The sequence below is a fragment of the Danaus plexippus genome, assembly GCF_018135715.1.
Source record: "Danaus plexippus chromosome 16 unlocalized genomic scaffold, MEX_DaPlex mxdp_23, whole genome shotgun sequence".
Lineage (NCBI taxonomy): Eukaryota > Metazoa > Arthropoda > Insecta > Lepidoptera > Nymphalidae > Danaus > Danaus plexippus.
In genome coordinates, this window is record NW_026869851.1 from 211,165 (window position 1) to 223,260 (window position 12,096).

At 29.5% G+C, this 12,096-nt stretch overlaps 1 protein-coding gene across 1 annotated transcript; it reads right to left on the minus strand.

The window, feature by feature from the left end:
- Positions 1-369: 369 nt before the first annotated feature.
- LOC116771721 (tyrosine-protein kinase hopscotch) lies at positions 370-11,529 on the minus strand. The gene is made up of 22 exons (XM_032663653.2): positions 11,069-11,529; positions 10,762-10,913; positions 10,257-10,415; positions 9,826-10,003; positions 9,457-9,611; positions 8,799-8,891; positions 8,608-8,727; positions 8,377-8,525; positions 8,148-8,282; positions 7,933-8,060; positions 7,720-7,856; positions 7,137-7,334; positions 6,703-6,853; positions 6,283-6,421; positions 5,697-5,771; positions 5,323-5,438; positions 4,674-4,877; positions 4,210-4,362; positions 3,798-3,971; positions 3,368-3,540; positions 2,997-3,146; positions 370-2,647 (listed from the first exon to the last, which is right to left on the minus strand). Exons 1-22 carry the CDS (start codon positions 11,306-11,308, stop codon positions 2,509-2,511), a joined length of 3,318 nt encoding a protein of 1,105 aa, XP_032519544.1. The 5' UTR covers positions 11,309-11,529; the 3' UTR covers positions 370-2,508.
- Between the last annotated feature and the right edge of the window lie 567 nt (positions 11,530-12,096).

Below are 12,096 nucleotides of genomic sequence, written 5' to 3' on the forward strand. Positions count from 1 at the left end.
CTGAAGCAGCATTAATAAACGGGTACATTGAAAATGTACCAGCGGGAAGCTTCATGCGGACGAGCGTTTTACTTACCTTGTTACCGCTTTGGAGATATTGTGCACAGATTTTATATAAAATATCTAATGTCAGATTATACAATAAATGGAACTGAAATACGCCTCATTATCCCTAAAAGACTTTTTCGCCGACCAATAGACGAGTGATTAATATAATCGCCAATTAACGACATTAATCATTTGTAACTATATGACGGCTCATTCGAAATTCAAAAGCAAATAGGTATTAAGATCAAACAGGTCTGAAGATCATTTATAATCTATCCGATACAACCACACACCGGCTCGAGGGATTAACAAGAGAATACGTCATAATATCCAAATGTTTATTTAAATGTATGGCAAATAAAACTGACACTTGCTTCGTTCAATGAAAGGAATGCGTGTATAAAACAACATACCGTAAGCTGTGAGGTAGTATAAAAATATGTTAGAGGCATGAAAAAAAAATTATTTTTAAGAAACATATAAACTTTTCATCAAACGAAGTAACATCAGGTCGTTATAGTAGATACGATTCCTATAATTAACATGTATTTTCATAAACAATATTATATACATCGAATTCCACGCATGCAAAACACTCAGAATTATTTACATATATATATATATATATATATGAATGGAAATTTAACATATATAACAATATATAGAGGACTGAGTACGTGAATCGAGAACAAAATCTATTTATAACAAATATAAGCCTGAGATCGATTCAGTTGACGTCCACTTTACAGTCAGTGGCGCCATCTTTAATTAGCTGAGAATTTTTTTTCCCAGTTTATTTCAATTTATCCCAACGTTATACGTCCTCTAATACAGTCAGTGATATTGTTACATAAAATCAAAGTTCTGTTGGTAACTGTACTTTTGTTATACTTTATGAATATTATTTTTGAGTTTATCACAGTGTCAGTTTAATCATTGTTAGAAAACTTATTTTATAACTTGACATTTTTAAAAATTTCTATTATAAATTCATCATCAAGCCTCATTATGTACCAGAGACAAAACATTTTTGGATTCCGAGCCACATCGGCATATCCCGATGAACATTCAAACAGGCTCTTGTTTGCATACTCGTAATTGTGTATAAAAATAATGATTCAACTATTGCTAGCATAAATAACTATATCAATATGAACGCGTACAATAATCTGTTTATAAATGAGATATTCAATAAATTAAAATTACAAATTGTATATCATCGGACATGATCTGAATTGGTCGGAATATTATATAATATAAATATCGAAAAATCACGCTCATTTCAACTACATAGCTTTAAACAAAACACTTTAACAACCTTATACTAATAAAATATCCGTAAATTCCAATTCGACTTATATACAAATGTATAATTAACTCGTTTTTATGTAATTAAACCAAACATGATTCTGATGATAGTATAATATGGCTTAAAAAAGATTTATTTAAAAGATTTTTGATGTAACAAAAAAATTCCTGTAAAACACTAGCCATATCCATACAATTCTTTTTAGCACCCGTTAACTTCATACTCAGTCTATCATCATACCGATCACAACTGTTTGAATCAATTAAAAAAATCAATAGACATTCGAAAAATTTCATAGAATTAATAAATCAGGCATATATTTCACATTTTCAAGGTCAATCCTCCTTGTCAAACTCTAAAGCATTAACAACTCATACGTCAAACATAAAAGCTATCACTCAAGTCTTAACAACTGAGCAGTCATACATATTTTAATTTTAACTTAAAAAAAATTACGATAACAATATTAAATGATAATTTAATATCTTTGGTCTTCACAATAGAGCACGCTACATTATTGAACGATTAATTAAGTATAATTTCCTAACAAATTATTTGTAGATACATAATTGACTTGATTTTTTTTATTAAAAAAAAAAGTATTGCAACAAAATGCTTCACAGATTACAATAAATTAATAGTCCAAAAATTTATAGCGTGCAACATTTATATAAAAGTAAAAAAAAAAATCTATCACTTAAAAAGCTACAATTGACTTAAATCTCACAATAACATTCTACTGGGCAAGTATATGTATTATATAATATGATGTTAAAATTAAATTATATTATAACAAATTCTTAGTAATAATCTTATGATGAAGTAATTGCATGGTGTATGTAACATGTGATTGCATTTAAATAAACAAATTATTTACATAAACAAAATAACTAAGGCAAATGCTTGAAGGAACCATCAAACAAGACTGTGCGCACGAGCAACTAGTGAATCGAGGCTTGAGCTATTCCATTGATTTCATTAAATATCCATTCGCGGATAAAAAAATACAGATACATTAGAAATTAATTCATACAAAACAATCCACACTATTCTTAAATTACATAGAATTACCACGTGATCTATTATAATTATCAATTCGCATGCGATGCAATAAATAGTCAACAATTCCAGTAGCTACAGCTTCATAATGTTCACTGGTATTCATCCATAAATCGCTTGCACATATGCACGAGGTCAATGAACTTGGGACGTAAATTTGGGTCTAGGGCCCAGCATTCTTTCATCAGATGTCTGAATATCTCCGAAGGACAACCTTCTGGTATTTGAAAACTGGAACAATATTTGTTGAGAGTTAATGTTATTTATACTAAGATGATATTTTTGGGCAAAACACCAATAACCAAAAAAACAAATTATTTTTACTCGAACTATTTTTATGCATGTTCAAAAACTGACAAATTTAACATCACAATCAAATAGCTTGTGGCAATTGAAGAGAAAATTTATGTTAGAATTTTACGTTTCAATCAAAGCTCAATTGAAATATATGAAATCTATAATTCATTGACAGAGACAGGATTAGAATATACGACTGGAATATAGTAACCAGGGAGCAATGTTTTTAGGTTGTAGGTTCGAATCCTGCTCGTTCTGTAGGAAATTCAAATAGCAAACATACCACGACGCCCTTTCCCTGGGTCTTTCCACATCAAACTTGGGCACTTCAGTCCTAGCCCGTGTAAATATCTCCCAAGCTGTAACACCGTACGACCACACATCACTCTTACTGGAGAAATGCCACGGCTCTACTGCTGATTCCGGAGCGTACCTGACATTTATATATATATATTATATTTATAACTACATATACAAACAACAAATATATATGACCTTGATGAGATATCTCATAGACAGTGGGCTGTATATTATAACTAGAACAATGGCACTACAACTGATTCTGACAAACTATGAGAATGTACAATAAACATAAGCTGTAGTAATATTAATTATAATTACATTATTACATGTGTTCTAGAACTATGGAATTACCAATTGATAGGTAGAAGGCGTTCTGTCTTAATTCTGTATGCACTCTCCTCCTTAGGTATGATCCTCGCTAAGCCAAAGTCGGATATCTTCACGTGATATTTGTTCACAACTAGAATGTTCCTTGTAGCTAGATCTCTATGCACGACGTTCTTCGCTGACACGTGATCCATGCCCTAATAAAACAATTAAAAAAAACTCTATTAAAAAAAATTATATGAAAATATGATGAACCCAACATTAAAGATGAAATTTATGAAAACGAGAACTTCTGCGACATACTTAAGTACAGTAAATGACACATACAATGATTTTGTTTAGTATATACCTATACATCCGAAGCAGAAAATTATTTTATACTTTAGTCTTGTCAGTTATCATTACACAGAATCACCAATAAAAGTGTCACATTAAAAAAAAATTATTGTCTCACCGTTGCAATATCTTTGGCGTATTTCAAAAGATGTGATATCCTTAGCTTATCTCCCTGGAACTTGAGGTAGTAGTTAAGGGAACCCTCCTCTAAATATTCCATGACTATCAGCACATCCGAACTGTGATCCCAAGAATAACCGAGGATCTCTACTATGTTGATGTGTTGTAGGGACTGGAGAATGTTATAAAAATATTAGACCTCTTTAGACATTAATATCATTAAATATAAAGATCATATGATAGATTTTCATTTACACTAAATTTACAACACAAATAAATATTTTAAACTTTATCCGTTTAAATTTTTTTTATAATAGTCAAATATATTAGTCATAATTACTAATTCACTTATACATTTAGAGATATTATAAATGAGAGCTGTAGTAAAAAAATTAAATTAATTAATTCACCTTCATAATTTCCAGTTCATTTTTAAAGTCCTCGTAAAGGCTTCCATTTCTTTCTGAAGCTTGCCGAGTTAATTTCTTAACAGCTACTTCTTTCCTTTGAGATTCCTGATTATCACGTTCCATCCAGCCCTTGAAGACGTGCCCGTAATTGCCCTTTTATTTATACATACACAATTAGTCATTTTCATTTATATTTTTTTATTATCTTAAACCAATATAATACTTAGGCATAATTATTGGAGTATAAATATATTTTTCCCTTAAAATATTCGTAGTATTTTTGGAAATAAATTTGAAATTCAAATAAAAAGTATAGAATGAAACAATATATAAATACGATTAGATTTAAAACCCGCAAACTACGGTACTAATTCGTTCCAATCGCTTTACCAAGTAGACTATAACGTACTACAATCTGAAATAGATTTTAATTAATAAAGTAATATATAATAATAAACACTCACACTTCCTATTTTCTTTGTTATGGTAACGAGATATGTCTTCCCCTGGGACACGATGGATTCCATGAGTCTTGGGGCGCCCGCACCATCATCCGGCTCGTCGGGTCCACACGCGCTGTTGCTACGACTGATCACAGCCTCCGACCGCAGTGCGTAGGTCAATGCATTCATTGATTCCAACGAGTTTGAACTCTTGTTGTCAGCGAACTGGTGAAATAATGAAGATATAAAAAAAAATGCAGCCTACCCACCATTTTGGTGATGATATATGTATTAACCTATCCGTTTCTCTCTATCAGTGTTTCATAAATCATAAAAAATGCAGAATATAGACAAATCCAAACCATATTAATATTTTTTTTGTAATTATGATTCTTAAATTGCGAAACTAGGAATAATTATTTAATGACATATTTTTGTTATTACTACTATTTTCATCCTTTATACGGTTCATGATCATGGTAACACTAAAAATACTGTTAAATGTAACCTACGATTCAAGTAAAAAAAAATTAAAGTACATTATCACTGTGATAAAATAACTTAAAAAAATCATTTGATTTATATATTTTATTATATGACTTATCATTATTTTTTAATATAATAGCAGTATTTTTTTTTTATTATAAATAATAATAGTTTCTACACTAACTGGATTATCATACGAGTCCGATACTGTCCCGTTAGTTGACGGTACACTGCTGTCTACTGATATTAACGACTTATTGCTGCCGGCGTCACTCAACTCGCTGGGAATAAAACGATCGCCTGAAACAAAAAATATATTATCAAGACTCTCCGCGGACAGTACGGTGTTTGAGTACAATGAAAATATCAAACAAATTGTTACCTTAATACTGGCACACTATTCAATACTATGTGGAATTTTCATAATAAATAATTATAAAATAGATAAATTTATATGCTGATCAAGAGAAAATAAAACAATTCATTAAGAATACAGTATTTTTCTTCGAGCTGTCAATTTTTCTATTTCAAATGTTTACATATCTATATAAAACTTACTCGACACCGTTTCTGCATGTTCCATGTGATCCAATGAAATCTTTGGTTCTTCGTACTCATGTAGAGGAACATATTCTGAAATATATACATTTTTTTCACATAAAATTACATTGAATAGTTTTCTACATACAAATCTATAATGATAACCCATATTTTCCCATTGATATTTTGACTCAAGGAACATGGGACTCATCTAAACACTAATAGAAAATTCTCATTATTGTTGTTTAGCAATGGCTTTGAAATAAAAATAATTGGTAACCAGTACTTAGTCCCATATTCTGAACAAATATCATAACTATTAAACTTAAACTTTTTTAATAAAATTAGCCAAAGAAATTAATACTGAATTTTCATATGAAAACCTTTTTATGTGTATATTTATTTGGAATATTAAAAAAAAAAACTATGAAAAAATATCACGACTACCGTCAATAATAATGGAATATCAATCTTTTTTCTCTCACATTTTATACGTAAATTGTTCAAACAAATAAAACAGACAACATATGTTCTGTGCATATTATTTTCTGTATTATATTATGCATATATAAATTTGCAGTGGAAATAAATCTGTTTGTCATACCTCTATGCAGCATGTGATTCATATCTCGCATAATCTCCTGTGGTCTTGGAGGGTCGCTCTGCCAGCAGGATCTGACCAAGGCCCAAACCTCGCCAGGACACCGGGACGGACGAAGCAATCTGTCACCCATCTCGTAACTCTGGAAATAAGTAATAACTTAATAATTAATATTTATAACATGGATATAGAAATCAATTGATGATCATTAGTATGATAGTAAGTGTATTTAAGGAAGTAATTTTTTCTATATATTTTTACTTGTATATTTTTTGTCCGTTTGGTTAAAAAATAAAAAAAATGATGTTATTAATATACTTCTTTAACTTGGATTGTAATTTAAAAAAAGGTGGAAACGAAAATCATAGTTGAGATTTTACAAACATACATATACATGATCTATTAAGTTAAAATTTTACTCACTCTTGCAGTTAAAACTGGATTGGTATCATTCGGAGAGTGTCCGTATGAGAAAACCTGCCACAGGGTGGTAGCGAAAGCCCAGATGTCCCCTAAAACAGATCTCTTCGCTAAGTTCATATCAGCGAAGAACTCTACCGGCATCCAGTGAACACTGAAATTATTTCAAAATAAATATTCACACTGCATAACCTGTTTTAAGAAAATGTTGCAATATAAAAAAATATATAAACAATGTCTGAATTCATACAATTAATTAAGAAAATATATATCAAAGCAACATAATAATGTCAATTACAACATTTCACATAAAAACAATTTAACACATAATGCAATAATTACAAGAAAATAAAGTAATTAAATTTATCCAGTACTAAATCCCCTGTACCATTTGGTGCAAAGATATGAAATAATCACTTTACTATCTTTATACTCACTCGAGCGGCGAGTACTGTCTGAGTGTCGGTCCTGAGAGCTTGACGATGATGCGGTCATCGTGGTGAGAGGCCAGTAGTAAACGGCGACATCGTATCGCTCCGTGTACTATACCAGCCTCTGAGAGATCCCATAAAGCACGAGCCAAACCCGCTGCAACCTTCTTCAGGTGTATAGGCTTAACATTCTCCTCATTCTCCCTAATGGATATAATAATGTAATTAAATAGATATATTCTATTGCAAAAAATACCACAATAATTAAATTGGACACAAAATCCCTTACACAGATTGAAAAAACTCATATTTATGAATTTCTCATAATAGCATATTTATAATTTAAAAGTATGCTTTGTATTATTTTTTTTACTTATTTATATTACATATTTAAACTAAAACAATTCAAAGTTGAAAAATTCCGTGTAAGTGATATTAAGAAGAGAACAGAAGATTTGAACCTGTCACGTCCATACTTGAACCGCTTCATACAAATAGTCATGAAATCATCTATCCTCTAACGCTGATCAGCGCGACCCAAGCTTTCACAACTTATTAGTTTAATAAAAAATACTAATATAAATTATACCTAAGATACACATCGAAGGGGCCATAGGGCAAGTATTCCAACACCATAGCAGTTGGTGAACTCAGTGTAACTCCATACAACCTCACTATAGAACTAGATTGCACGCACGCCCATTTACTTGCTAACTCAATGAAATCCTGAAAAATAGCATTTATAATTACGATCCGCAATCCAACAGAAATATAGAAATACATATAAATTAATATTGTATACCTTTAAATAATCATTAGCTTTTTCTCTTTGTAATGTCTTAAATGCCACAACCAATTTCTTAGTTTCATCCAGACGCCAAAGAGCCTTGTAGGTCGCTGTTATATTTTCGGAACCCACTTTTTCAGAACCTTTGTAATAAAATTGTATATAATAATACTAAAGTATGGAAGAGCTTGAAAATTAGGTACAAAATATAATTTAGATTATTTATTTACCAGTGTATAATAATAAATCTTTGTTTGGCAGACATCGTGGACTTTTGTTGTCTTTTAAAATCTCTTGCAACTCCGCTTGGTCAATTCTAACTCCTTTCTTTAATGGTTCACCACACAACAGTAACTGAGACTTATCTATAAACCATTTTTATTAAATAAATTTATAGTCACAGAAAAATATAAAAAATTTTATAAATAACTTATATAAGACAATTATAACTATTCTTACCATACTCTGAAGGTGGTATGCATTCATTTAGAAATATCCTTCCTTCAGGATTTTGATGACAACTGACCAATCTTTCGATGCTAAAATATTCTTCCTTATTAAATATATAGCAGTGGCCTTTAAATTCTATTTTGTATGTTTCAGTTGTACTGAAAAATATTGTTAGACCAAAATTAACATCATATGTATTATTTTAAAATAATATATTGCTATAATTTTTTGTAAACCAACCTATTTTTGGAGCAAACATCCAAATAATATACATTGTAATCGTCCTGACATTGCCTAAGAATGTAACATCCATGCTTCTTAGACCGCTTCTCTTCAAGCTTACGATATGAAAATGCACCTCTGTTATGAAATTAAATTTCATTAATGAAATGTTTTAATTAATATAAAAAATAAAAAATATTATTACTCACCCCACAGGCCCATGGCATTTTATTCTCTGGAGCTCCTTTAACGAAGGTGTTTCATCATCCTTCGACAAATTAAATGTCCACTTTACCATCAACCTGTAATAAATTATAAATAACTTATACATAAATTAAACAATTTCGCAAAAATTTTCATAGATTTAGTTAATGGTAAAAGAAATAAGATAAGTTTTGTACAAAAACTAGTATCTTGTAGGCACTGAATGTCGAAATGAAACTATTTATCTAAATAATCAATTATTTAATGTCTAATGATACCAATATTAATAACATTTAAAACAATGAATTGTTATAAAATTTAAGCTCAAACTTATTACTTCCGCATATTGCATCTTTTTATATGAAACAATAAAATTCTGCATATTATTGTATTATTAGATTGAACTCTAAAGTAAGAAAGCAACTTCATTAGTTCGTAAAGCAATGTTAGTTTATGTCATAGTTCTTAGTACATAGATCTAAGTATTTCGCGAGTATTCATTGTAATAAATTATAAAAGCGTAGTAAATCCGAAAAACATTAGTTACATTTCAACATATCTTTTGATTTTCTTTGTTTAAAATATACTAGGAAAGACAGGAGTATTAAAGACCGAACACATTCGACTCAGTGTATTTTAATTTTATAGTTAATTTATTTTTACCTATAGTATCCATCACATAGGGATATAAATGATGATAACTGTTCCTCATTTTTGAACTTAAGAAACAAAGGTGTCCCACGTCTTGATATCTCCAAACAGTTATCTCCGTTTCTAGTCAGATATATCAACTCCTCAATAGTACAAACATGAAACCACTGAAAAAATAAGCAAAAAATATTATTATATAATTATTAACAATTAAAAAAATATATATATATACTTAAAAGATGCAGAAATTTTTCATTAAATGTATTTAAAAAAATTATTATTCCTAATAATATTTAAAATGAAAGTAAATTAATATATTTAGCATTAATAGTATCATAAATTTTTTTGTTTTTTTTTTTCCAATTATATGTCCATACTTACATCTCTTTTAGTAATATTAAAAAGCCGTATTCCTGGCTGGTGGGGATGAAATGGTGAAACAACAACTTTAACGGGCAATACATCACTACCATTCTGCCAAAGTACATTGTTATACTCTTCAGCCAAATAGTTTGGTGCCAATCCATATAATTGTTGTAAATATAGATTTTTAACATAGCTATAATAAAAAATATATATATCTATGACCAATATTACAATTTATAATTACATAGCTATAATGATCTTCTGTCATTAAATTCATAATATATCTTGTCATACAAAAGTACTCAAAACAAGTTATATAAAAATTAATACATTAAATAAACAACATAATCATAGAACATGTAAAAAATTAATAATTTGCTCTATAATGAGATACTATGGCAAGTTTTATTACATTCCCTACAATAAAAACCTCTTTAATAACTTACTTAACATTGTGACCCACAGAACACAGTTTCGGTAGATAGTCTATGGCATATTTTTTTGGATATGGACCATGTCTCCTTATTATAATTTTGGGAATATATTTCTTGTGATTACGAACTACATCATTTAATTGTAGTTTCTCTTCTATAATTGCCCTTGTCCTAGGATTAAATTATAAAACTTCTGTTTATAATGATTCAAACTTAATGTCATAATTTATAATTTACATTTTTTTTATATGGATATAAGTTTATTAATTAATTTCAATTTAATCGTCAATAGTTTTAACAAAATTGATATGTAGATAATGAATATGAGTTATGTAACTGAATTTAAGATAACATATCTTTAGTTGAACTCCTGACATTAATATTGATTAAATGTTATGAATGAATCATAAACTTACAAACTAGAACTTAACTTATTTGAGTTATTAAATAGTTAACAATATTATACTATTTATTTACGATGATTATAGACATATTACATTTACAACTCCATACTCACATATCAGCTATGCCAAGACCCAGAAGTTCCTGTTTATTTTCAGGGTACTTAATTTCAGGCACTTTATTTTCATTAACATCATTTCTTGCTTGTTGAAAGTAGTAATCATAAGTTGTTTCATCTAAAGTAATTAACAGACCCAGTCGAGGTACCTATAAAAATTTTAATAATATAAGATCCAAAACAAAATGCGTCAATTTTGTAAGAGGATGCACATCCTCATAAAAACTAATTGTGATAAGTTATCACCCCAACTTTGGTTTTCAAACACTGATTCCTCACAAACAACACTTATTACAAAATTTACCTTGAACCGTATCCTTAATTCATAATCTCTTGAACTCAGAAGAACTTTGCTGTTATCTTTGAGGAAAAGGTCTGAGCCTTTGATCCGTAATGCAAACAGGGTACGCGTCAGTGGCGGAATGTTATATTTCTTACACAGAACTATACACAATTCTTCAGCAGTAAAAGTTGTTGAGCAGGGAATAATATTTGGCGTCGGATCTATGACGACAGATACCTTAACTGTCTCAGACGCTGCCATGATCTATCTTGGATCAAATCACAAAAACAAGACGCCAACAGCGATAACACAATCTACCTATTTTATTGTTAGCATTACACCACACCAACTTTTAAAGATCATTTCCTTCATCTTTTCTACAATGGCGATAAATAATGCACATAATAAATCAATGAAAAATGCAATATAATTATGTTTATTTATAAACCAACTAAAGGTCACCACCGACTTTAAGGGATGGATATCACGATAAGTAGCAAGAGGCGAGTATGAGATATAGTAAAGATACAAATCGATTACGAAATTGTCTCGAAATTCTCGATTTCTACGGATTGCCTGGTAAAGAATTTAGCAAATAAGATTCATCGAATTACATGGTTCTTTATTTAAACTACAAGTGATTGCTCGTCAGTATTTATTTTAGATGAACACAACTAAGATTTGTAATTAGTATGTATATGATGCTAATCAAACCACATATATGTTTACATATCCAAGGTGTTCTATGAAAATTTTATTTTTTAAATATAATTATCTGCAAGTCGTCCGATGATTTACAACAAAATAATTAATAAAGAAATATGTTTTGAATCAATTATAACAATAAATTAGCTACTGATTCTGTAGTCGATTATTATAATGAAGAAAAATCGATTTTACTATTTATTTACAAATGCTACGCTATAGATTTAACAAGAAGCACAGATAAATCAAATCAATGCTTAAAGCTTTTTTCATTTTCCGTCTTAAAGTATCAAGTATCAATCCTTATTATCTAAGTTTTTTCATAATTCTCTCATACATTTGAT

Bases quoted from the DNA above. Each gene is read 5' to 3' on its own strand.
- LOC116771721 (XM_032663653.2), bottom strand. From the start codon at position 11,308: ATGGCAGCGTCTGAGACAGTTAAGGTATCTGTCGTCATAGATCCGACG. The intron at 8,283-8,376 runs GTAAGAATAGTT...AATGGTTTATAG, and splicing joins CATACCACCTTCAGAGTATG to ATAAGTCTCAGTTACTGTTG. The intron at 4,363-4,673 runs GTGAGTGTTTAT...TATAAATAAAAG, and splicing joins TAACAAAGAAAATAGGAAGT to GGCAATTACGGGCACGTCTT.